Source organism: Rhipicephalus microplus, chromosome 2 (genome assembly GCF_043290135.1).
Source record: "Rhipicephalus microplus isolate Deutch F79 chromosome 2, USDA_Rmic, whole genome shotgun sequence".
Taxonomy (NCBI): domain Eukaryota; kingdom Metazoa; phylum Arthropoda; class Arachnida; order Ixodida; family Ixodidae; genus Rhipicephalus; species Rhipicephalus microplus.
Genome location: NC_134701.1, coordinates 146,686,372 through 146,713,529, shown reverse-complemented (window position 1 = coordinate 146,713,529; position 27,158 = coordinate 146,686,372). Strand labels below are relative to the sequence as shown.

The window sequence follows — 27,158 nt, the reverse complement described above, 5'->3', positions numbered from 1 at the left end:
GGCCTGCCCTGTGCCTAAGACTGCGATTGATGGTAAACTTCATTTATTCAGAAGGAAACTGCTGACGATTCTGTTAAATAACCATCCGCCCAATACTGACATGCTACGCTTACCTTTGAGGGCTCTGGTTGAATGACGAAAGCTACCGCAACGTCCACAAGCTTTGCGTATGGTATTCTAATTCTCGACTATTCACTTGCACTTTTTGTGTCTTAAAGAAATCTTGCCTTGTGTTGAACCTCTGCTTTTATTGTTGAGGTAAGTTTTAATTAGTATTTCTTAAAGCTTGCTGTTAGATGCTGGTGTGAAAATCCCGATTTGCGGCCACTTCGTTTTCTTTTTCGCTCTCGTTTTCAAGGAAAGTTTTTCCCGCATAATTCTTGCACCCCCCAACTTTGCAAAAAAAGTACGAGGATTATGCGAGTAAATACGGTAGATCTTGTTGATTGATATGTGGGGTTTAACATCCCAAAACCACGATATGCTTATGAAAGACGCATCTTCTGGCAGTAACACCTAGAGGTGAAGGGAAATTTGGCACCATCGTCTATGCACGTTTTCTAAGGGCTGCTGTGTCGTCATGAAAACGACGGTCGTGTCAGCTGGCAATGAGCAATAAATATGGGTGCATGAATGCAGTTTTCTGGACCAAAACGACCAGAAATAGGCCTTATTCAGGCTGTTCTAACAGTTTGCAATAAAGGTTTAAACACGGGCTTTTTTAAAGTTTGGTAACATTGAGCATCAAAGCAGCTTTCAAAGTTCTACAAAGCTTGTTGCTATATTACGCTAAGAGAACAGCTCGTCGCATGCTTTGATTAAAGGTTAACCACTGCGACGCAAGGAACACTTCAAGCCAGATGCATCCAAGCTGAACAAGTTGTTTGCGAACAATGCCAGTCTGAATGCGAGACATCCGAGCATTTCCACACGGCAAACCACGTCGTATGCATGGAACGCTATGGCAGCTGCAGAGAGGCGGGCGCCGTGGTATACTGACCTAGAATGCTAAGGAACACGGGCAGGAAGATGAGGCTGTGCAGTGTGCCAAAAGCGATGATCCCCAGATACATGCGGAAGTAGAACACCTGGAAGATCTGAGACTTGGCAAATGCCAGCACCAGGATCCCACAGTCCGTCAGCGTGATGCCAGACAGAATCTGCACAGGGCACCATTACCGAGTGGCATGTTTACACGAAGAAACCAGCACTTGACAGGTAGACACGAATGCACAATTTTTAATTTTATTCTACAAATTGTGGGTACAAGCCGTGTTATTTTGGCAATCATGTGCAAGGATAGTGTATGCTCCTTTGCATTTAGGTTCAAGCTGTCACTTCATGCTCCTGAACTGTAATTGGAGAGGAAGCTTACTCGAGCTCACAAAAGCTTTTCTTCCCATGACCTTCGCTCCTCGAAATGGTAAATCTTTCCTAAAAGGCCTCTTTCAGAATAGACCCTCACTACTACAACATAGTAAAATCCACAAAATTTTACAAGGCACAGTTTTAAGATCAATGGCATTTCACTACAGTAGTACAGTAGCTTTATTTGTGTGCTTTTTGGCATCATATAAAAATACACGCAATGATCCCCAATGCGGTATAAATAGCATGCACATTCACCATTTGGAGAATGTGACAATGTCAATGTGATGCTGCAGCATGGGAGAGGAAGTGAGGAAGTAAGAGGGGAGGAGATGCCGAGGGTACTGACCGAGCTCCCCATCTTGGTGAGGGCATCCTGAGCCCGCTTGACCCTAGTGGGAGCACCGCTGAAGGCAAACACCCGCACCAGGTGGGAGCAGAACTCGACCGAGATGCCCACGCCCTGGAAATTGTGGAGGAAGAGAAAGGAAGAAAAAAGCAACCGCGTCAAGAGAAGAATTCACAACTTTCCACACATCCTCGTAGACCTTGTGAGTGACCGATAGCGCAGAGCAAGACCCTTTCACCCTCAGATGCATACCCAAAATACTACTTCATAAGAGAGGAGGTTTGAACATCCCCATGTGTCTATGTGTATGTACACACAAGCACGTACATATTTACACAAACATGTAAAGGAGTGAGGGTGGGGCTGGACACTGCTAACTCCACCTTGACTGTGTTCACGTACTCCGTTTCTTGTTAAAGTACTGATAAATAACTTGCTCCACAATATGCTATTAAGCAATGCTGAATAGTATGTGTGCTATACATCACTACCTGATGCAGTAAAAACCAGAAAAAAACGTAAAATGTGGTGGTTCTTGTGCAATGAATCCGACACAAGGACACATTAACACAAGGCAACAATCCACAGACAAAGTTTTCTAAATATACACTAGAGGGAAAAGACTGGTGCTATTGTCTATGGGAGCTGCAATGCGTGGCGCTTCAGTGAGCATGGGAGTTATGGCTAGTACATGGATTTGCCTAGTACTTTACAGTCCTTCTGACTTCGACTGGTTTCAAGCTGCTTTGCCACGAAACAACAATCGGCAAATGTTCGGCAATAGCGCTTCACCACCTTCACCTTTTAGGATCACCAATTCAAATCGGCCCACGAAGTTCAAAACGGTTTGTTAAACAAAACTCAAACGCAGCAATACACGAAGCCACAAGTGCGATTCACCACACGCAAGCACAAAGACTTGGCAAATCCATGTAATACCCACCATTCCCATGGTCCTTGAACGATCGTAGCGCCAGAGTCTCGCCTAGCTATTTTTTGGAAAGTCTATGTCCACAGACACGAGAGAAAAATAAAATAACTAGTAGACGCTACTAGGTTGCATACGTATAGCGACTTTTGCCACCTATGCTGGTCTGCTTCATAAGAAATGTGCGAGTGCTCCCCAGTGACACAAGGCATTACAGACACACGCAGTTCTTTACAGTGAGGAAATCGCGACAAAAACCAAGCCCTCGGAAAGAGGCAAAGATACACATTTAGAACATGCAGAGGCAGGAGCAGTAATCAGAGAAATCCATTCAATGCAAGAAATATAACAGGTGAGAGAGTAATAATCAGTGCATCAATGCACCAGCCCTCACCACCACCAGGTTGACGAGCGACACAGCGTTGAGCGATATGTCCCACCAGTACATGAGGCCCATCAGATTGACGATGATCATGACGATGGTGAAGGTGACAACCAGTGCCGACATAAAGTCCAGCCCAAGCAGCACGAAAGTCACCACAAAGATGGCACCCAGTGAGAGTGCCAGGTTCTTGAACGTGTCTGGCCACATGGTTAGGTACTGCTCGTAGAACACATGTACCAGACTGCGCAGAATCGAGAAGTGTGGTGAGTGATGTCGATTATTTTGCGGAGAGTTGTGTACACACACAAAAAAAAATGCAGCCACGCACTTATGAAAAGTCAGCTTACCCTTGAAATAATCGAACAGGCGTGCAAGTGGATGCGCAGTACCACGTCAGACACTTGCGCTTCTTCTTTGATCTAGTTGCCACTGAATTACAAAAGCTCTAAAATAAGCGTTTCCGTACGGCCCACACACTGAAACCTCGATATAATGAACCCGGTTATAACAAAATATCGGTTATAACTAGGCTTGGGTGAATAGTGAATTTCAGGCTCGAAGCGAATTCGAAGCGAATAGTGATTTTGGTCGAATAATTTCCAATCGAATTCGAATAGTATGCATGACATATAAAAAAAGGGGAATATTTATCATAACCTAACCTGCACAATATTGCTTTTGAATTGAATAGGGGCTCTGTGCAAATGCCTTTTTTTTTGTTGAAAGGAAGTCGAAACAACCTTGATTAGTAGTTTCGGTAGGATCGGAGTGATAACCTGTAAGATACACAACGTAAGATACGCAGTAAAATGGGTTGATTTGAGGGTAACATGTTCATTTAAAGGGGCCCTGCAACACTTTTTCAAGTATCCATGGAGCCAGTAAACATTCTTGTCGCCTCACAAATTTACCGCCGCAAAGCTTCTAGAATCGGTCCAGTATGAGCGGAGTTCCAAAAATTTGTCGTATGCTGCAATTGCATTCTCCATTCTCGACCCGTCAAAAGATCTGGAAGCTAAGTAGTGAAGGATGGCACGAGAATAGGAAAAAAACGTCATGAGCGCCTAGCGACCTTGAGCATCTCTTCTCTCTCTTTTTTCATTGAATAAGAGGCCTTTCAGTGCGATCGTGCACGTACTTGTGGACAAGCAACGGCCTCACGCGGCGGTCCGATAACGACGAGCGGGCCATGCTCAAATCAGCCAATGACTGTGACCAGAGATCGTGGTACTAAAGAATGTCACATTTGAACCCAGCCTGTGCTGCACAGTACACTTCCATAAACGAACAACCATTATTTGATTTTATAATAGCAGAAATTATTTATATTGGTTAATTACTCCGATACCCTCTATGTCTTTGCTGCCTCGTCTGTCTAAAAACACGTTACTTCTGTGTTGTAACATGAACCACAGAACAAGAGAACTATGTATTGAAGCATGAGAGAGAGGCTCCAAATATATTAAACAGCGTCGTACAAGGTCAAAAAATTATTAGTTGTATCAATAATCACACATCCCTCTTTGCAGCCATAGTTCTCAAACAACACAATCGATTAGCAGAAATACTCAATTTTAACAAAAAGAATTTTCCTAACGAACTAAAGTACCATAAATAAATGCTGGCCATTAATACCCCCTATCGCTTGGCCATGCAAAAACGTGCAAAGCTTTAGCAATACACAGTTTTCAAAATGCCGAGACACGCGTCAGAATATCTCGAGGAGAGTTTCACCGACCTGTAAGAAATCACTTCGGACTCGGGCTGCACTTCCTTGACCATGTCTGTCAAGTTGTGGGATATTAATCGAGCCCACTCCAGGGCCGTATAAAAGTCCTTTGACGTCCTCAGCACCGGATGGTAGGCTGAATAGTAGGCAGCTGAAATGAAGAGCAACGTTTACACTCGTTGAAGGCAAGCCGCAAACATTTTGATTGATTTTAGTGTAATAGGTAGCCACGTTTCCCCGATCCTATCTGTAGGACTCGGATGGCTGGAAATGATGAGCTTTACTGCATTACTTCCAACAAGCTTTTCTTTTTCTTTTTTTTTTCCCCCGCCGAAACTCTGGTAGGCGTTAAGGCTTACTGTTACTACAGCAGAGTGTGGACTTACCAGCGTAGATGCTGCAGAAGCCACAATGGAGTGTAAGACATGTGAAGGTGGTGCTACAGAACAGTAATTATTGGGTGCAACCAGAGTGCCTAAATGTGTTTCCAGAAATAACTTTGCAGGGACCTGGTCACTAAATTGTGACCATCAGGCAGCCACAGGTTACTGCCTACTTTCGCAAAATAGTACTACAACCTGCTAAAGCTAAAGCTAAAGAAATTGCAGTTTTTAAAAAAGGCGATAAACAACCAGTTTCCAACTACCGTCCAATTTCAATTCTTTCCTGCCTCAGCAAACTAGTCGAAAAATTGTTTGTTGAACGTCTGAATGGATATCTAGTTAAATTTAAATTGCTTAAAGACAGCCAATTTGGTTTCCGTCCAGGTAGGTCAACAAGCCTAGCTGTGCCATCTCTGATTACGTAAAGAAAAGTATCGATTCGAGAAATTTAGAGGGTTCGATTTTTTCAGATCTCACTAAAGCCTTTGACACAGTAAATCATCAAGTCTTATTGCATAAACTTCAGTCCTATGGAATAACAGGCCCTGCACTTACATTCTTAAGAAATTATCTACTTGACCGACAGTACACAGTACACGCTGCGAATACCTTCTCTACAACAAAATATGTTAACCAAGGAGTACCGCAGGGCTCAGTATTGGGTCCTTTGCTATTTATTTTATATATGAATGATCTTGCTGATGTTCTTAGCTCTTTTGACTGTGGTCACTGTGTTCTACACGCTGATGACACAACAATATCTTCTTCTGATAAAAACATTGATGCCCTTGTTTCAAAGTTAAATCTTGCATTAAGTGCCCTTATGAATTGGTGCAGCAGTAATCACTTAGTTATCAACCCCACAAAAACTAAATTTATGGTGTTTAAAAGTGCTCAGAGGTCATTATCTGCTATTCCCTTAATACAACTTGGTATTCATTTCATTTCTGCTTGTTCTGATGTCTTTCTTGGCGTACATTTTGACCCATGCCTTACCTTTCACAGTCACTTTAACCATCTTAAGCAGAAGACGGCGTTTGGTATCCGCGCATTAATCAAAGCTCGCCCTTTCTTTTCCCGTGAAGCTCTACTGGCGCTGTATTTTGCGTTCATTCTTTACCACAATAATCATATTACTTACGGTGTAGTCTCATGGGGCAACACTTATGCTTGTCATTTATCAATACAGCACATTCAAAATCAGTCAATTTGCATTGTCACTTCTAGTTCTTTGCAATGGAACGCCTACACATTACTACGATCTTACAATATCTTGCCAGTAAATCTTTTGTTCCAGTTAAATCTTGTGACCTTATTCCACAAACTGCTGTGTAATCAACTCGCATTCCCGTTTATTACATCAGATTTTTTGCAGAATAATAATGTGACCAGGTTTGCAGCTGATAAAAATTTGCTGTTACCCCCCGCTCATTCTAATTATGGGCAAAAAACTTTTGCTTTCAGTACGATATCCTTTTGGAATGTGTTACCTTTTAGCATGAAGCGTTGCACTTCAATTCCTTTGTTCAAAAAGTCCGTCAAAAATCATTTTTTTTGAATAACTTTACTTGTGATCGTTTACCTGTTTGACTCATTTGTTCTTCGTTTTTTTTATACTATGTTGCGTGTTTTGGCTTTATTTGTGATAGAAAAGTGCATATTGATGTTCGTATATTGTAAGAATTTTCTGTTGCTCTGTATAAATTTTACCGTCGATTTGTATCGAGAAACCAAGGGTCCCACTTAAGTCTCTGGCTCTGGGACCCTCGTTTGTATATCTTAGATTTTGTACCTTGTTTTTGGAAACAATAAAACTTGAAACTTGAACATCACCTTTTGAAGGTGAAATTTTTTTCTGCTATGGTTTCAAGACTGTGGTTAAATTGGCGAGTCTTGCAGATGATAAACAGCATAAAAGACCGGCCCTAGAGAAGATGTAACATTGCCTTAACATGTTGTATCATCCGCAATTAATTATACCAGCATTACCGAGGCAATCTTTTATCTAAAAGTCCAAAGGCAGAGGTTATAGAAGTTCATCTACTGCATTACCGCTCAAACCGTTGTTTAACTTTAAAGTGCAGAAGACAAGATCTACCTGTCTAAGTCACATCACAGTAAATGGCAAACACCAAGCATATACAAAAAAGCGCAACTTTCCGCAACAGTCTTTTAAACACAAATCGAGATGCGCTTTCACTAAAACTACTATTCAGTAGCCAACTAAATTTTGACTTCTTACCTTGAATGGTCCCATTAATGTGGTTTATAGCATTTCCATGCTCTGCACGACCACTGCATGAGAAAACAAGAGACAAAGACAGCGTTCAGACAAAACTGTCCTTCCAGAAGAGAAAGAAAGCATACAAACAAACCAACTTTAACGCTCGTTTATACAAGGTAAGCTGAATCACAGTTTACCCAACATGAACATAAATTATTTACTGAAGTGTAATGTCGGCTCACTTGTAGTTGATATTAGTGTTATTGTATACAAATTACTCACGCTGAAGAGCACTTCATGTTGGGAACGTCAGCCAGGAACCAGGGAAGATGGTGTTTAAATTCTTCACCGGCGAAGGGCTGCGTTCTGGGCACGCTGCAAGACTGGCACGTTCCGTTTGCTAAAAACCAGAGTGAAGAACAACAGACTGAATAAACAATGCATAAAAATTTATGCAACGACACTACCTTAACGACTCTTCTTCAGCCATGGAGGCATCATAAGTTCGAGGAAAATCTACGGCAACATCATCCGAAATATGAAAGTATTCTGGCAATTTCGCTTACATGAGTACCATGAAACGCAAACAGTAGACTCTCACCAAGCGAAAATATCTTAATCAAAATTGCTGCTTCTAATATGATTGATTACGTATTTGAACTACGCACCCCTGTTGCCAGCCACGTCAGTACACGGAACTCCTGCTACAAAGAAAGTCCGGTGCATTTTCGACCTTACTGAGACAATACTGTATTGAAATAGTATCGACAGTCCTGCAAAAGCTAGGGTGCTTCATCGTAGCCAGGCACTCGTCAATAACTTTAGGCAATAAACTAGGCTTGTACGAATATTCGAATACTTCCAATATTCGAACGGATAGGTGAGTATTCAAATTCACTTCGATTCGAATTTAAATTATCGAATATTTTGGAAGTATTTGCAATGAACGAATAAATGTACACTAGTCCACCTGCAGAGGTGGTTTCACTGCAATGTAACTGTGCAAAACCGTGAAAACATCTACTCAAGAGAAATTTGCTTTGCCGCAAAGCCCCCCCTTCAGAATTAAAGGAGCCCTGCAACACTTGCTGAGCATGGTCAGAAAACGCTGCCGATCGGTAGTCGAGGCTACCGAGAACACGCAAGGCAAGTATTAAAGTGCAGCACGCGGCCTGGTAAACTCGAAATGAATTTTCAAAACAAACTTACTCTCTTCCTTCGGCAAATGACACTACAAGCTCAAAAATAACTTGTACAGCCAAGAAAGAAAATACAGCTCTGGTCAAAGTCATTGGCTGATTTGAGCATGGAGTGCTCGACGTTATCGAACCGCCGCATGAGGCCACCGCTTGTCCACAAGTATGTGCACGATTGCACTGAAAGGCCTCGTATTTGAAGAAAAAAGAGAAAAAATGCTCAAGGTCGCTAGGCGCTCATGATGTTTTTTTCTATTCTTGTGCCATCCTTCACTACTTATCTTCCAGATCTTTTGACGGGTCGAGAACAAAGAATGCAATCGCAGCGTGTGACAAATTTTTGGAACTCCGCTTGTACTGGACTGATTCTAGGAACTTTGCAGCGGTAAATTTGTGAGGCGACAAGCATGTTTACTGGCTCCATGGACACTTGAAAAAGTGTTGCAGGGCCCCTTTAAAAGGAAGATGTTACCCTCAAATCAATTATTCATTTTATTAGGCTTGTTATGATGGTTTATAGGACTTAAGTGTAATAAATTTTAAAACGTTATGTATCTTACAGGTTATCACTCGGATCCTACCGAAACTACTAATCAAGGTTGTTTAGACTTCCTTTCAACGAAAAAAAAAGGCGTTTGCGAAGAGCCCCTATTTCAATTCAAAAGAAGTATCGTGCAGGTTAGTTAGGTTATGATAAATATTCCCTTTTTTTATACGCCATACATACTATTCGAATTCGATTCGAAATTATTCGACTAAAATCACTATTCGCTTCGACCCTGAAACTCACTATTCGCACAAGCCTACAATAAACGACAAGTCAGAACAGAAACCGAAACAGGGAGCTGCTTTGTCGTCCATGGTAGGTATGAGATGGCGTCCCGAGAATCCGTCGCCGATGACGTCACGAGATCGACTACACCCCGCTATGGCTGGCGAGGGCGTAAACGTAGTCCACGTACTCCTTCTGACGCATGAAAAGCAAGTTGGCGATGTCATATGATATAGAATCGAGCTGTGCCAGCTCGTCTGAACTTACCAGTGACAAGTTCAGCGATGATTGCAGCCATTATCTGAGCACGGAAGCACCGCTTTTTGATTTCGACCCGCCATCACGTGAAGCATCTGACATGCCCCGAATCGATTTCCTCGTTGCTCAATACTATAAGACCCGATGTCAACGACGACTAACATGCTATATGCAGCTGACAAAACTTAACTGTGATCGCATTGTCGTCGCCTCATGAAAGAAAGTGGGTGCTGCATACGTCTGCTGGAAAAGGCGGGATTTTTTAAAAAGAGTAGGCCCTTATGTCACATACACAGGGTAGCCTGTGTTGACATGTGTGATTTAAGAATAGGCTACCAATTTTAAAATTTTGTTTTAGAAAAACTAAATGACTCACGATTGTATAAGCTGGCACATCACCACGGCACCGACGAGAACACATGTTCACAGTTTTATTGAAATCGGTGAATACCAAAAAAAAAACTGAAGTTCTCCTTAAATAGAATATATTTTCCCGGCCCCTCCAGAACACATTTTAGGAGAGACTACTATGCTGTGAAAAGTGGAGCATTAAAATCTATCATCAGCCGCGAGAGCAGAAACTTTTTAAATATGCCTTGTACACAACCAAAATAGGTTTACTACGTTATGAACTGTGCCTGTCGCCAATTGCTTACCAGTGCCGAACTCGGAGTAACAGAAGTCACGATTTTTTATGGTTTCATAACAGCAATCTGAAGATCGCATGTACAGGATGTACTGGTCCAACCAGTACGACCGCAGCCTTGTCACATACGTCCTGAAAGAAAAAAAAAAACGAAGCCTAAGTATTAAGTCGTCAATGCGAAGCATGCACGAAAAGTTTTAAGCTCGTGCCCCTTGCAACAAGCAGTTACTTGCAAACAGTGATCACACTGTCAAAATTCTCTATTAAAATAATGCGCATTTTTCAGTACGTAAAACGTTCCCAATTAAATAACAATGAAGCAAAGCCCTGCCTCAGTTTAAGCTGCTGTGTCTCCGACTCTTCGAAGAAAGCAGTGTAATTCATATTCAGTGATGAACAGTGTAGATCTTTGCAGATGCCATCAAAATCTTTGAAATCACAGAGAGTAAATAAGAGAGACTCACGACAGTGTCATCACACCTATTTTTTTATTAGATGTGTCGCAGCTTGCCAAGCAAGCTTTCAAAGCAAGATCGGAGCTTTCTGTATCATTAAAGAGTTACCAGATACTCAAATTTGGATATAATGAACCCAGATAAAATAAAACATCGGTTATGACTAAGTAAATGAATGCTCTTTCAACACGCATAGCACTGAGAATACACCTTTATAATGAATTTTTGAATATAACGAAACTGGTTTCCTGTAAATGCCACTTTGTTATAACGAGGTTGGAGTGTAATACAAAATCTGTATCGAGTGTCCCATTAAACGCACATTGGCACTTAGTATAAGTGGTCCCCCGTTTCCGAGCAACCCACACGAGCGAAGGAGGAACATTACCCACCTGTTGCTTAGCAACGTTAGCTGCTTGAGCTTAGCCCCCACGGAGTCCTGGTCACAGACTTGCTCGTTTATACACAGCCTGGCCTGTTTCTTGACGTCCGTGTAGTCGTAGCCATCGGTGACAATGAAGTACACGGGAGGTCCAACTTGCAAGTACTTTTTGAGGTAGTCGAAGTACTGCTGCAGGTAGGAATCCTGAAATTGAGCGAAGAAGAATGGGTACTCTGGCCTGGTGTCCACTCTTGCCACAACACAAGGATTGCAAGAGTGCATTACTTTTGGCAACAAAAAAATCAACATGACCCACATGAGTACATGAGCTATTATTTGGCCCCCATTTTACAGCCCAATGATAAGTAGGCAATGTACACAAAAATAATAAATTCCTTCATGAATAACGCCATGCATTAGGAGAATTCCAGTTGATCATACCAAGTTGCCAGGTGAACGTTTGTGAATATCCATGTCAAAGTTGGTTATACAGTTGAACCCACTTATAACGATACCGGTCTTAAGACTATATTGGTTGTAACAATGAGAAGCAATAGCTCATCTTTTGTTTATTTCCTATGGTGAAAAAACCTGCTTAGGGCAATGCCCACATGCCGCATTATTAGCTGTAACAATGAATTCTGGCTGCTGTCTGTCCATCCCGAAAGGTTGTAGAACGCAGCATTTTGGAAAAGAATAAAATGTTAAATTAAAACTGGTGAACCCTTGCCCGCAACTCCAACGAGTTTGATGCACTCATACAATGCGACCTTTTTTGTAGCCTTCTAGGTATTGTCAGGCATGCGCTTCCTAACAACACAGCTGCAGCAGACTACAATCAGGCATCACGCGCTTCTCAAAGATAGCTGAAAACTTGGGCACAAGCCAAGTTAAGTAATTAACAAGTATTGAGTTTTTCTTGCACATGGTTTCTCTCATTCACCGCGCACAAACCTCGTAAAATGTTCCGACCCAAATGGTCGGACAGTGGGTAAAATTTTCACACCACAAAGGATTAATAAGCCTTGAAAGTAACAACAGCACACATAAAAAAGTCATGTTTGCCATGAACTTGTCCAACTGCCGACTCCAGCACCAATGCCAGTGCGACTTAAAAAGAGCTTATTTACAAAAACGTTACCAGCCACATTAAATTTTAGAAAGCACAGCACTTCTCTAAATGCTTACCTGGGGCATAGCAAGCTCCTGGTCGAGGCCGATCTCAATCTTGCTTATGACCGCAATGGAGGAGCACAGCCAACCAATGAAGGCCACCATCTGAGGCGGAAACGGTCCGTTAATAACACTGATTACATAGAGCCAATGCACTGAGGATGTAGCAACACAAAGTTTGTCCCCGTGTGCACAAAAGGGCCCATGTCTACACTAATAGGTGCAAAACATGAGAGCAACATTCGCTTCAAAATCTTACGACAAACTGCTGCTTAAACGAACCAAGTGCTTCTGACAAGATTGGTTTCAGTCTTGCATTTCGCACTTCTGTTCATCTCTGAGTAAACGGAACTCCTGTTAAACGGAACAGATTTTACTGGTTCCTTTGGGTTCTGCTTAATGAGAGTCTGGTGTACAGCAAAACTATCACGCATTGTTCATACCGCAAAATACACAATACTAAACAGTGCCATGAAATCATACAAAAAAACTGAAAAAAGAATAGCGAGGCCAACAATAAGCAAAAGACAAACAGTAGTAACAGTGCCACAGAAGTATACTACAGGACTTGGTAACAGAACTATGGAGTTTTACGTGCAAAAACCACAACAACCATGATACATGCTATATTGAGGCACAACAAATTAATTTTCATCACCACAGAACTTTTTTAGTGTGCACCTGAACGTAACGTACGTGCTTGTTCTTGCATTTCGTCCAATCGAAATGTAGCTGTAGCCGAAATTAAACCCGTGCACCCTTAAGCTTGACAGCGCAACGCTTTACCACGGCAAATATACCATATCACACTACTTCTAACTGTTAAAAATTAAAGCCCTGGGATAAGTCCTGCTAAGTAATTCACTGAATCCTCAATATAACGACCTCTGATATAAGGTATTATCAGTTATAATGAACAATAATAGTCTTGCAATTTATAGAACACAGCTGCACTTGAATAGAAAAGCAGAGTGGGACACTTTCCTTTGCCAGCCCCCACACTATTCATCCAACCTGAGCAAAGCCATAAAGAATTTTCCTTTCTTGTTTTGGAACCCTTTAGGTGACTTGCTGTATAAGCAAGAGCCAGTGTCGATGTCTCAAGCGACAATAGACAAGAAGATGCACTGGGGGATATTATCAATTTGGACTTTATACGTGACACGACGCTGACGGCGACAACAAAAAAACCATCAAGACAGTCCATATAATTTTTATCGGAATAACAATTATACCCTCGCACTGTAACACTTACCACAATGACTCTCACGGAGTCTGTAAGCAGGAAAGGTGCATAGACAGTTTTGAAGAACTTGTACAGCAGACTAGTGTTTTCAGAGGGCTTGCTCTTCTTAGAAGCCTTTATACAGAAGCAAAGGTCTAGGCGGTTGCTCTGCGAGGAGGAAAAACAAATGCAGAAATGAAACTACTGCAAACAGTAACAAGCAAGAATAAGTGGCTCAATGCTCGAGAATTTTGCCTCTAAATTCCTAGTAGGCTTGTGCGAACATTCGAATGCTTCGAATTATTCGAACCAATACTACAGCGTTCAAATTCGCTTCGATTCGAATTTAAAGTATTGCTAATTTAGAAGTACTCGAAATGAACGAATAGGTGTATAATAATTTGCACGTACACCCCCTATGAAAGTTGTTTCAGTGCAGTGCAGTGGTGCTAAGCAAAGGAAACATCTACTATGGTGTGTACTAGTCTGCATGTAACTTAGTAAAAGCGGTTTCACTGCAGTGGAGAAATGCTAAGCCATGAAAAAACCAATCCAGTGAAAATCCGCACTGCCACGAAGCTTCACTTCAAGGTTCAATGAACAGATTACCCTCACATCGATTCATAATTTTTTAAGTTTAGAAGCTTGTTATAAGTTCAGATGTCTCCCATCGCATTATTTGGTACGGATGGTCACAGTGGTAACTGGTAATGGTCAATGCCACAGTTTGAAACACTGCTTTCAACATGAATGTTACTCCGTTCACATGCATTGTGATATTAAAACGATTAACCAATTCACTCAGCACCACATCCTAAAGCGTCAAAGTGCTTGGGAGCAAGCCAGAGCGAAGACAAGTGGTGAAAGATGCAGAATGATTGCCCACCTCTTGTCGTAGTGTGTCCATGGTGAAGAGTGCAAGGAAGCAAGTCATTTGCAAAAAGAAATTGATAAGCAGCGCGACACCAGCGTAGAGTGCAAAGATCCGCACTGCGGGAGTTTCTGTCAAGGCACCTGCAAAGGACAATGATACAAGTACACATTACCTGTGACCATCACTACTCGAGGAGGCAGATCACGTGCTTCCCCATTCAACACCATTTATAGAGTAATAAAGTTTTTCGATAAAGAGATTAACAGCCTCTATGAGGATCGCAATGTCGGCTCGTTGATACTACATTCTACTTGACGGTAGCACAGGCTAACAGCAACAACACTCTAATAACAAGCAAATACCAACACATGCATAACAACACTGACAACTTGGCAGAAACAACAAAACAGAGGGCTGTGTCAAGTTTATCTTTTCTGCTGTCCCTGTCCTGCTGTCCCTGTGACAGTGCCTGCACTACCATCGTAGTTTCTGTCGTGACCGCAATTGCACAAACCATCTGGACCACTTTCTACACTACTGTTATCATGACCGCAGATTCTCAAAGACATGAACTTCTCATCATCCAGATCCGTCGAGCAGTAACGAATTATACACACCAAGACATAAAGTGCTGCAGAAGAGAAGAGAATGCCGAACGCACCGATAAAGAAGCAAGCCGACATGGAGACGCTGGACAGCATCATGCTGGGAGCCACTTCTCCGACCAGACGGCCCACTTGCTCCACCGTTGTCTCTCCTTCGCGACGTTCATCGCGCTGAAATGGCAAGAAGGTGGCGTAGGGCTTAGCGACAGGATGGCGGAAAAGCCAGGCGAATACTTCCATCAAGTTCCCACCTAGTCTGCCGAGACCAGTGATGCCCCTTGCACACTCAAATAAACGAGCTCTAGACTAGTGACATCTGCTGTGGCTAACCAGCAAGAACCGATGCAGGGAAGGACAGTGTCAGGAAGACTACCTGAAACTGCTGCACCAGGATGAAGATGTTGTCAACACCAACAGCAAGCACGAGGAAGGGTATCACTTCGACAATGATGAGCGTAGCGGCAACGTTGAAGAAGCTGAAGATGCCAAGCGAGGCCACCACCGAGAGCAGCACGATGAGCACACCCACCAGACCGAGAGAAATCTTCGAGTCAATCTGCGAAAGAGAGACAATGCAGCGCAAATTACGTACCAGAAACAGTTATTAAAGTCTGGTATCGGGAAAAAGATGAAGGCATTTCATAATTATCAAAAGAGCGGACAAAACTAAGACATCAATCATCGAGTTTTTGAACCTAAGGAAACCAAGCCGGGCTTGAAATAGCTCTCAGTTGGCATAGCTACATCTTTATGCTGCCCGGTGACGGGCACCGTAACACAGAAAGTCAGATAACTCGTGCGCCTAGATTGAGAAAGCTGCTCTTTTATATTGTCCGCAAATACAACCATGTCATCATACTCAAAGTTTCTCCCTGGCAATTACTCCAACTGCAAGGATCACCGGCACAACCACAACCTTGTTTCAAACATTGTACTGAGCTACAACTGAGATATAACACAAGTGCAGCCAACGTAATTGTGTAAAAATGTGTATCATAGGGCCATGTTGTAGCATTTCTTTCTTTGACATGCAAAAAAGTATGCACAAGATGAACGGGCCCCAAAAAAAGAGGATACTCACCAGAAGTCTACTGCAACTGTTGATGTCACCCAGTGCTATTGCGATGTACGCAAACATGATGATGTAGCTGATCCCAACCGTGACAACGTCTGAGTGGCTGCCCCGTTCGAGTTCATCTTCGATGGATCGCTGAGGAAGAAACGCAGAATTGCGCGTGAATTATGGCATGTGCTTTGACAGAAGGAGACTGTAAAGCATGCTCAAATTTTAGCAACCCACAACTATGATAAATACATGTGATGAGGGTACTACATCACTACAGTGACTTTTGACAACATTACATTTCCAAGCACTTTACAGGTGGAGAAAAATCCATACCCGCTTATTACACTTATTCGAAACCATGCAATATAAAAGATGATCGGCTCTACTTTGCTTTTTCAATGAAACCTATTGCATTGTGCTTGGTAATATTGTGTCAAATAAAGGTGCACATTTATCAGTATCAATATTATCGTTAGCATTATATTCATTCACCATGGCATCACATATGTGCAAGCTTAGTTTTACTGCAAGAGAAAGGGAGCAACTGTTACCTCAGCCATGAAGGCAACAGTCATGAGTTCCGTGTTGTTGTAACGCTTCATGAGCTTGATGAACCTGTAAAAAAAATGCCTGTTATGCAAAGCAAAGCACAACTTGCTAACAAGAAAGCATCACCGAATACCATAAAAACGAACTGCGCACGAAGTATATACAGTAAACTCCTCTTAAATGGAACCCAAAGGGGCAAGAAAATTTGTTCAATTTATGAGAAGTTTCATTTAAGCAAAGCCCACAAAATGAATGAAATATGACTTTATTTCAAAAGCACTAACTGTGGCCGACTAAACAAGAACATTTTGATGCTACTATAGTTGATTAGAAAGAAAAATGTTGCTAATATTGCTGGCTCGGAAAAGAGGAGGTGATGACAATTTGCTTGGCCTTGTTCAAGCACTTTCTCACATAGTAGGAGTGCATTGCTGAAACGCTGGGCAGGAACCCTGTGCCACCATTGTGTTCAAAGCAGCGTTGAAACAGGATGACAGCATCTCTTGCTGCGCTGTCAGCCACCGAAACGGGCTCGGGATCACACACCATCTCATCACTACTTGAACACAAGTCCTCATCTTGTGCTGCTCGGCACGCGTCGATGTGTGCGATCACTGGATTGGCTTGGCTAAGCTAGCTTTGGCATTTGTTTCATGGTTGCTAGACTGCCATGGCCACTTCGTCGTGTATGGATTTTACCTGTTTTAGTTTCATTTAACCGATGTAAGCTAAAAGAATGTTCCAATTATCCGAAACTTTTTTATTATTAAATATATAGGAGACCAACCAAATGTGCCTACATAGTTTCGTTTATGGGGCTTTTATGTTTAACCGAGTTTCGTTTAATGGGAGTCACTGTACAGGAAATGTTGAGACGTCATAGATGTAATACTCACTCCTTCTCCCAAGCAAGGGCCGGGTACTTCTTGGCGTCGTCATTGTAGTTGGTGACCGGGATGGTGATCACCAGAGCAGTGGCCATGTGGAAGTCAGTGCCATTGAATCCACCCAACACTAGAGAGATGTCGTCAATCGGTCCACCGTATTTCGCGAAGCAGCCCACATTCGCAACACTCCTGCAACAACGAAACAGGGAGCATTGAAACGAGCCCGCCGAACCATGCTCTTGGCGATGAGTGTGCTAAGAAATACTGAATGCAGAAACAAATAAAATAGCAACCAAAGAACTGGTGTTGAGGAGATTGCAGACAACAAGGACCGCACGATGCTTGTCGACTGACAGCAATTAGAGGAAAACTAAGCAAGAAAAAAAAAGTAAACCCCAGAGAATAAAATACAGTCAAGCCCACATATAACGGACTCACTTAAAACGAACTTTCGCTTAAAACGAACAATATCCGCGTGACCGTGAAAATATACATTGGTTCAATGGCACAAAATCGCACTTACAACTAACGTTTCCGAGCGCCACTGATCGGTTACAGCTAACGAAGTCAGCGGTCTGCCAACTTCCCGGGAAACAAATTTCGACCACCGATCAGGCATCGGCGAGGTGCCCATACATTCTTATCGTTAAACGCTGACTCTGCCTCCGAGACCCTCTAGTTGCCGCTCTCCCCAACCCATGGAGGAAGGAAAGTTGTTTCCTTCCTCCAAGCCCAGACTGCTTTTTGTTACACACCCCTCCGTCCTTTGTCCCCCCGCTTCTCTGAGCACCCCGCATCACCAGACGAGGCCCGTTTTTCACACTCCACCGATTTTTCGAAGACTGGTCAGCCATCTACCCTGTTTTTGATCGCTGGTACTGCAGTTGGCGTCGCCGGCCTGGAGTGACCAGACCATTTGCCAACATCCTCGGCCACCGACTTCGATTGACATGTGGGGTTTAACGTCCCAAAACCACCATATGATTATGAGAAACGCCGTAGTGGAGGGCTCCGGAAATTTCGACCACCTGGGGTTCTTAAACGTGCACCCAAATCTGAGCACACGGGCCTTCAACATTTCCGCCTCCACCGGAAATGCAGTCGCCGCAGCCGGGATTCGATCCTGTGACCTGCGGGTCAGCAGCCGAGTACCTTAGCCACTAGACCACCGCGGCGGGGCGCGGCCACCGACTTTATCCGATAGTCTGCGTCTAGTGCACGCGCATACGCTACTCTACCGACTCTGATATTTTGCAATTCATTTCGTGTTTAGGACTTGTTTTCGCTCACTTCACACTCAACTCAGCATGCCTTCCGCGCGCGTGCGGAAGCGTTAAAATGGCTGTTAATTTGCGCGGAACCAATCGCGAAATATCAAAGTTTGTGAAGCCACGCAAGCCCGCCGGTGCAACAAAACAATTTTTTCACCATGGCCGCCCACTCTTCGAACACCGCCCCGCGCATCAATCCAGGAGACCATGCTTTGACTTATGAGCGCGCAGGCACTCTTTTCAAGTTTTTCTACGTGCGAGTTTTGCGGACCTTTCAAGCAAGCTACCCAGCCTGCCTCCTTCTCGGTGTGTTTTGGTTTTCAAGGTCGCCCTCCTGCCGCATCCTCCCCTCTCTTTATCGCAACTTCTTGCCCTTCTCTCGCAAGTCTGCTCTTCTCTCCTCTCTTGATCACAACCCTTTCACCAATCCACCGCTCCGTGACACCTGCCCCGCTGGCTCGAATTAGTTTAGTTTTCTGACTGGAAACGAGCCAAGACTTGTTCCATGCATTCTGGCATGTGTGTCGCGTGTGCGCGTCTTGCTTGCTCTTGGTGTGCGTGTGTGGCCATGATGGCCGACGGGAGGTCTAGCACGCTTCTTCCTGCCGCTCAACAAAACGTCGAAAGTGTGACCGCTTGGCTTGAGCGTAATCTGCATGTTAGGTGCCGCGTTGCGGAGCGCTTGCACATAGCTGTTGACCACCTAGCAGCCAACTCGTCGCTTCGGGAATCCCGGTATTCATTTGTGGAGATGGTGAATTTTTCGTGGGCGGCGGTGACGACTACATGCACGTGAAACTGTTTTCGCGAAGCCCACTTCGTGGACGTTGGTCCCGATGCCGAGCTTGAAGCTTCTGAACTGCGGCGCCGATTTGTGGCAACGCGTCGCCCACTCTGACCTGGGAGAGCGGGTGGGACATCTGTTGCAATGGTTTAATAACGGCCGATGATGATGCCGACACTGCGGAACCGTGCACGGATTGGGGCATCGTCATTGAAGTACATGGCGAGAGCGATTTGGAAGAATTGGATTGCGAAAACGGTGAAACTTTGGCGCCAGTGCCTCATTCAGCTTATGCCGTGGACCTCGGTGAACGAGCACACTGCCGTTTTAAATGAACTCGAGAACGCTCTTATCGCTTCTGCTCTTCGAAACACGTACATCACGGACTTTTGGGGGCAAAAAGAAAGTTTGTGTTTTCACTGGCATCTTTTTTCAGAAGCTGTGTTTCATTTACTACGAACTTCAGGATACAATGAACGGATGCCGCGTCACGCTGAGGTTCGTTATAAGCGGGCTCGACTGTTTTTTCCAAGAAATATTTTACAGGCCCTAGAGTGTCTCCTGCAACAAGTTTCGATTGCAGCGCGCACCTGCTGCAGTTGTCGAAGTGGTGGAGGTAGGATAGCGGATCGATGCCGTCTGTCATGTTGAGCTTGTCGATGTTGTCTTGGAAGTAGGCGAACACGCTCTGCACCGAGCAGTTCTTGTTCAGCGGTGCCAACGGCGACAGACAGACGTCGTAGATGGTCACGTTCTTCAGTTGCTCTGGCCTGTACAGATCCTCCTCACCCTCGTGAAGAGGCAGACCGTCAGGGCCAAGCTTCCCGATCACCGCCTCAACAGCCAACTGCAGCTTGAGTGCCTGCATTGCGTGCAAAGAACATAAATATTAAGAAAGGAAAACCATTAGAAAAAGACACCTAAGTTGAAACACTAGATCATTTTGCAATCATAACCTATTCTATATAGCTATATAATCAAACAATTTTTATTGGTTATGAAACATATAACTGGTTGTGTTATTGTTAAACATGAACGACACTTCCAAGGGGCACTTTATTCATTGAAGCAGTTAGAGTTGAGTTACAAGGCAAGGAAATAAAAAGACACACAAATGCTACAACAGCTTTGACAAATATATGCATTCGGGTTATTTTGTAAGTTATGTAGCAGTACCATTAATTTTGCAATAGTTCACTTTTGCAAAAGAAAACGAAGACTGAAATATTTCTGAATTTTGTACTTTCGAAGCATCTTATCAGTGTCGGCGCCAGGTCAGGAATATTGAAGTTCTTTTCCATAATTCTGTTCACAATGGTTCAACAAAACTTCCTTAACTTCGTTAGGAAGTTAAGCCTTGTTAAGTCTTTGGCTGTTGCAGCACAGGCTGCAATTATTTTTGCAAGTTCAATGTATATACTCTGTAGTCACATCAGCCATGGGTCGTAGCCCACCATTACTTACATCTTGCCTTGTACCATTGCTGAAAGGCTTACAGGATTTTGGTTTAGCTACAAAGAAATATGCCTTGCAATGTTAAGTTGTCATAACGAAGGGACAAACATGCAAACGAAGCAGTACCTCCATCATGAAGTTCTTTTCAAAAGCCGGACCGAACGTCTTGTTCACGCCAGCCTTCTCCACAACGAAGAAGTCTTGGGCTTTTGGACGCAGGATGATTTGCTCCACACGGTAGAAAGGACTGCGAGAGAAGCCCGACACATTCACATATCAATTGACATCACGACGTCTATTCATCCCTATGTTATACGTACGTCACATGATATAGAGATACCATACGTATGTCAATGGCCACTGTAAGTATGTTAATGGTTTTGAATAGGTTATCGACACATTCTCTTAACATCAGCTGCGAACAAGACAAAGTGCGTTCTGAAAGTGTATATTTTATATATTGCACTACATTATTTGTTCCGAGACAAGAACAATTAGTGTTTGTTGAAATAAACTACGGGCGTAGCCAAAAGTAGGATGAGCAGTGGGTCCAACCCCCCCCAAAATTTTTCACTTAATGTGTGTATGTATATGCACACATACAGCAATGCCAGCTACCCTTTAATAACGCTGACAGTATACATATGAATATCTAAATCGTTGAAATTTTTATGGTTCACATTACTTTCACTAATACAATGAATATTTTATGTCCTTACTGTTCTTAAGTAGTACTGCTATTAGCAGTAACATCATAAAAGGTCTCATTACTACAGCGCTTCACGTCTGGCCCACTTTCTGCTCTAAGACACCACAATTCTATGCAAGTGCTAGCAATAAAACACCACGACAAAACTTCAAAGGCAGTGATCAGAGTACCCATTAGAATGGAGGAAGATGCCTCACCCAAAGTGAGTGTTGAAGTAGTTCATGTGTTTGCGGGCCAGACTGCTGTGGGACACCCAGAGGTCGACTGGGTTGGTAGTCACAGTGAACTTCAGAAGACCCAACGAGAGGAGCACGCTAACGGCCAGCGCGGCCATCATCACCAGCATGGGGTTGCGCGCCACAAACAAGCCCCAACGGTGGAAGCCCGCCTGCAGCAGCCGCTCCATGGTCGCGCCGAACGACGAGAGCGTGCGCACCTGTGGCTCCACACTTGCACCGATGTTGCCAACCACCACCTTGGACGCCACGGCGTCCCCGTTGGCCACGCCATTACCGAGCCCGTTAACAACGCCGTTGATGGCACCGTCCACGGCATCGCCGGAGAGCGGCGAGGGCCGCAGGGCGATGGGCGAGCCTGGAGGCGATTGGCTCGGAGAGTAGGGATAGTTTTGACCGCTCACTGCAAGCGATTGGTGGGGAGGCACCAACACCCACCACAATCAGTGCAACTGCGGAGCTTGAATTCCTTCGTGCATGACCCAAGTCCGTCACACCATTGTCATGTCCATAACAGATGTAGCTGCGTTAATACTTGCCCGCTAACGCTAACTTCGGTCGATTCGGAGAGCATCGACTCCCAGCTATAACTCTTTATTGATTATTATTGTTCAAAATAACTTGCATCCTGAACAATCTGTCATATCTATCAGCTGAACAGCAAAAGAACTAAGCACACAAGCTCCACAAAATTTTGAATTCTTGTTTAAAAGTGCCATGTCATGACGTTTATCTGGGCCCTTGCAGCCGAGTAGCCACATTATCAAAAGTTTCTGTGAAGTGCTTTTTGGTTTTCTAGTTTGTTTGCTTTAAGAACTTACACTTGCATTGGGAATGATGGAATAAAAACGCAGGTACGATATACTGCTGTTAAATCATAGGCTTCTGGAGGAGAAACCTACAGTCATAAAGTATGGATTTATTTAGACACTGTTGCATATTGGCTTCATCATGCACAGTCCTCACAACGTGCAATGTAACACAATGTACACGTAATTAGGGTGCGAGCACATGGACCCATATGAACTAATAATACGGCTCAACCAATAAGCTTTTAACTGGTTTATTTTGACGGCCTCAAAACCAACAAGCTACAAGAGCCATCATCGACGAAGGTACTAAAGTGTAGAAGCACGGCAGATTACCGGTGGGCCTTGAATGACAAGCTTTTAAATCAAGATACTATGGCTTTCAGACAGTATCTCGGACAGATAGTATAGATGTGCATCTTAAGAAGTTACAGATCGTAAACAGGGTAGAAAAAAATGCACTTTATTACTATTAAATCATGGCGACTGTTTGGTAGGAAGATTTGAAGCCCTTCCACTAACGGGTTTCCTGTTCCTTTCAGAGCCAGTCTAGACAGTAAGTGCCTCAAGTATCTTTTAATGGCGAATTCGGAGCTGCTTTGCCACTAGATCCACTGCGCAGAGGAGCACACACACTCTGTTGTCCTCTGCTAGAGTGGAGTGCGCTCCAACCTGAGGTTCGAAGTACAGGCATACACTTACCAGGATTAACACCAAGCACAGCAAGGACAATTTTTCTTCAAGAGAGGCTTAGTGTCTTGCATGTCAGTCTCTCTTAAACGATGCCTATTATTTTTTTTCAATTTTATGAAAACTTTCTTTGCTTCATATCTCGGAAAACATTTCAGCAAAGCAATTTCTCCGTTTTTAAAGCATCGATAGCTTGTTCCCCATTTAGGAAACTCAATAAAGCTAACCTGATAGATTTCTAGAGACATCAAAGAACTGCTATACTCTGTCATTAAATTACTCATCTAGCCGCCAAGGCTGTTGCGTTAAGCACAAAATGAGGCAAACAACAAACAGTGTGGTTGTATCCTACTTCAATACTTCAAAGCTGGATGGAAAATATACGTGCTGTATTCAAATTACCGTATCTACTCGATTCTACCGCGCCCTCGATTGTAACGCGCACCCGGGTTCTATGACGAAAAAAAAAAAAGTAAGACATCGATTGCGACACGTACCCATTGTTCTCATTGGCCCGCAGGATTACACCACTCGAAAAAACGAGTCCTTTTGGGAGCGTCTTCCAATTAAATATGAGGTACGGGGGAAGCTTGTGCCCATCTGTCGTGCAACAAGCATTGCCGTCACTCTTGTTTTACCGTGGCTCGATGTCAGCATGCGAACTTGCTTCGCCTCCTTCTCGACGATTGTGGTGCCAGGCATGTTGAAGTAAAGAGGCGTCTCTTCGGCATTCCCGATTTGCCCAAGCAGGTAGCCGTTGTTGTGCCGCAAGTTTAGGACAAACCTCTGAAAACTGTAAAGCTTTTCTTCATACTCCTCCGGCAAGTTTTGGCCCATGCCCGTTCGCTTTCGGAGGGAAAAGCCTTTCCTCTTCATAAAGTTAGTTAGCCAGCACCTGCTCGCTTTGAACTGGCTCCGCGTCAGCCCTTTTTCTAAAGCTAACAGCATAGCCCGCACTTAGAGCAGTTCTGTCGTCACGGGCCGCTGTGCCGCTCGCTGCTCAAGCACATACTCGGCCAGCAGCTCTTCAATTTGCAAAAACCGACCCTGCTGTGGTCCACTGAAGCCTTTGCCTGAATCTTTGCTGTGGACAATCTTCTGCTTTTGTTTCCGCCAGTCCCGCACGCACGTTTCGGGAACTCCGAACGACCGCGATGCGACCTCATTTCCATCTGTTTCGGCACACGCGATGACTTTTCTTTTAAAAGCGGCATTGTGGTGCACTCGTCGAGTTTTTGGAGTCGGCCCTTCCATGCTGTCGATGCTAAGGAACTACAAGATGACGAACTCCTCAGCACACATACGAAGTGCCGCACATGGGAAACACATAGGCAGAAATGGCCGACGCACCATGCCGAAGCACGTAAGGGGCAGCCATTTTGGAAATGCCAATGGCAATAGAATGACCGTATTCATTTTTTTTTCCGCACTCGATTTTAACGCGCATGCGATTTATGAGCTCGCTTAACCGGAAAAAGGGTGCGCATTAGATTCGAGTAATTACGGTAGTCATTATACAACACTTAACAAGATCCCTTAATTACTTACCCACAGAGGCACAAAGTGCTTGAATGTGGTACTGAGAGCCCCCAAAAGGTCATTATCAATAGAACACTTTGCTAGATCAATCCAGGTTTACTTCCGTCGCTCGCTGTCTCTGCGCCTCACTCTCTCCTTCCTCTCTTTATATATACCTTTTAATTTTATCCTTTTATTCGCTCCTTACCACTATCCCTTGTGAGCTACTGTTGAGGTGTCGCACTTTGATGCATACAGTTACGGGGCTCACTTTTCTCTTCTTTTCCCTTTAAGAATCGCATAAGAAAGAAAAAGATGGGCAATAAAATTCTCGGGGAAAAAATTTTGTGCACAGTGTACCAGTTTCATGAAATGGCAGGAGCTAGGACACATTTAGAATTTGTATAAATGTGAAGTGCCTCAACAATGGCTTATTTTTATTCATAAGGAGTTAAATGGGTGAAAACTGGCAAGGCGCAATGACTCGCCACCGAGGGAACTAATTAGTTTTCAAAACTTTTTTGATCTTGGCTCCCAACTGTGATGACCAGCCAAGCATTAGTAGAGAGGGCTCGAGCACAAAAAGCTGGAACAAAATAGCGCACATAAAAAGCAACACAAAATGACCATGCGCATACACACAAAAGCAAAACTGGTTTCTTTTTCCTTTGGTTAGGCAGCATTTGTAAGCTTCCTCATTGTCAGTGAATGAACTATTGCATAAAGTCAGGATAGTTTTGATCATAAAGTGTACATTATCCGTACTTCAGCAGCATAGTGTATTGCCTGCGCGAGTATCATAATCTATTCAAAGTGTCGCGAAGTTTTGAAACACCATGATTGCAAAATACTAATTGAATTTGGGCAATTGATACTGCGAGAACCTTGTGAGAAGCAATCAAAGTCCCTGCCTTATTTATCGTCTGTGCCTCGAAAGACACTGGTCATCTATAGTACTATATTCTTGTTCCTGCCGATGCGTCATCAAGACATTTTTTCACTAATCAATTTTTATGGTTACTTCCTATGGCGGAGGAAACATAAGTGTGCAGATACAAGCAGTGCCCTTAGCAACACTACGACAGCATGCAATGAAATATGGATTCTTGTGACAAATAGAAAAATTGACGTACATGAATTATTGCACAGTAACAGGGTACAGACATTCGTAAATTTAATTGAAGTACTAAAGCCTGCAACATGACCTTTCAGCTGTCACCTTTATGAATTACTTACAATGGGTGTAAGACAGTGCAACAAAACTAACAGGCTACACAATACCAACTAGGAAGTAATTCTATATAGTAAGCAACAGGGAAAGCCTGCAACTATTCAATTGGTGTATCGTTTTGGGTGCTTATTACTGCATTATTCAGTTTGTGTATCTTTTGATGCGTTTATTACTGTTGCATCCTTGAATATCGTACTTTTTGTTCTTTTTGGAAGACTCAAAAGCTACCTTCCATGCAATGAACCAATCGTACCCAAACGAGAACGAACTAAGCGATACCTAGTCGCATATCAGCTACAACTGTGCAACTGCTTGTGTGATGACGCACATAGATCCATTATGCTATTGCAAGCACTGCAAGCTCACATTGCCAGCACACTGAAGAAAAAGCAACAAAAAGAAACACAAAAAGAAAGGATATAAGAAAAGCATAGTAGTGCAAACGAAATTGCACGGAGAAGCTGGAAATTCAAGCACAAAGAACAATTCTGGATGCAGAAGCACTGCATGTTACAGGAAAAAAAGGTAGAGTAACATAGGAGGTCAGATGAACTGAACTAAAATTTTGCCAACTGAAAAAAAAAAAAAAATGCAACTACTTCTCTAATAGCATACGTTAGGCTGCACTGTGTAAAATATTAAAGGTGGAAGTTTGAAATCAAAGAAAATGACTGCAGTTAGGTAGTGTGTTGGTGTATTTGGAACAAATGCATACTTGCAGTCAGTAACGCAGTGGCATGTGCAAAAGGAATAACAAAGCTTCTATTACAGTATGTCTTTCCTTTTATGTTGCCATAACCTGACATGCTGGTTTTGAAGTTTTAAGAGGCATGTTTGCCATGCAAACTATTCGAAGCAGCACAAAATTTTGTGTAAGGTTTATTGTTGCTAACAGCACCTACCACACGATAAAATGCAGCCATAGGCTAGGTGCATATTAATGGGACACAAAAGTGAAAAGCTAATTTTGATTAGACTGTACAATTGTTTGAGAACTGTAC

The 27,158-nt window shown here is 43.4% G+C and overlaps 1 protein-coding gene across 3 annotated transcripts in view; it reads right to left on the bottom strand.

The window, feature by feature from the left end:
• LOC119170680 (NPC intracellular cholesterol transporter 1-like) overlaps positions 1–27,158 on the bottom strand; it is a 136,874-nt gene that overhangs the window by 14,037 nt on the left and 95,679 nt on the right. For all 3 annotated transcript variants that reach the window (XM_075886910.1, XM_075886912.1, XM_075886911.1), the window contains 19 exons: positions 21,871–22,312; positions 21,091–21,211; positions 20,100–20,371; positions 17,464–17,643; positions 16,570–16,633; positions 16,034–16,162; positions 15,326–15,508; positions 15,009–15,123; positions 14,360–14,487; positions 13,504–13,641; positions 12,264–12,353; positions 11,086–11,279; positions 10,249–10,370; positions 7,649–7,766; positions 7,385–7,437; positions 4,769–4,910; positions 3,040–3,271; positions 1,718–1,831; positions 1,001–1,160 (listed from right to left, as the gene is read on the bottom strand). In XM_075886910.1, coding sequence (XP_075743025.1) covers positions 1,001–1,160; positions 1,718–1,831; positions 3,040–3,271; positions 4,769–4,910; positions 7,385–7,437; positions 7,649–7,766; positions 10,249–10,370; positions 11,086–11,279; positions 12,264–12,353; positions 13,504–13,641; positions 14,360–14,487; positions 15,009–15,123; positions 15,326–15,508; positions 16,034–16,162; positions 16,570–16,633; positions 17,464–17,643; positions 20,100–20,371; positions 21,091–21,211; positions 21,871–22,312 — 2,997 coding nt within the window. The remainder of the gene's footprint in view (positions 1–1,000; positions 1,161–1,717; positions 1,832–3,039; positions 3,272–4,768; positions 4,911–7,384; positions 7,438–7,648; positions 7,767–10,248; positions 10,371–11,085; positions 11,280–12,263; positions 12,354–13,503; positions 13,642–14,359; positions 14,488–15,008; positions 15,124–15,325; positions 15,509–16,033; positions 16,163–16,569; positions 16,634–17,463; positions 17,644–20,099; positions 20,372–21,090; positions 21,212–21,870; positions 22,313–27,158) is intronic.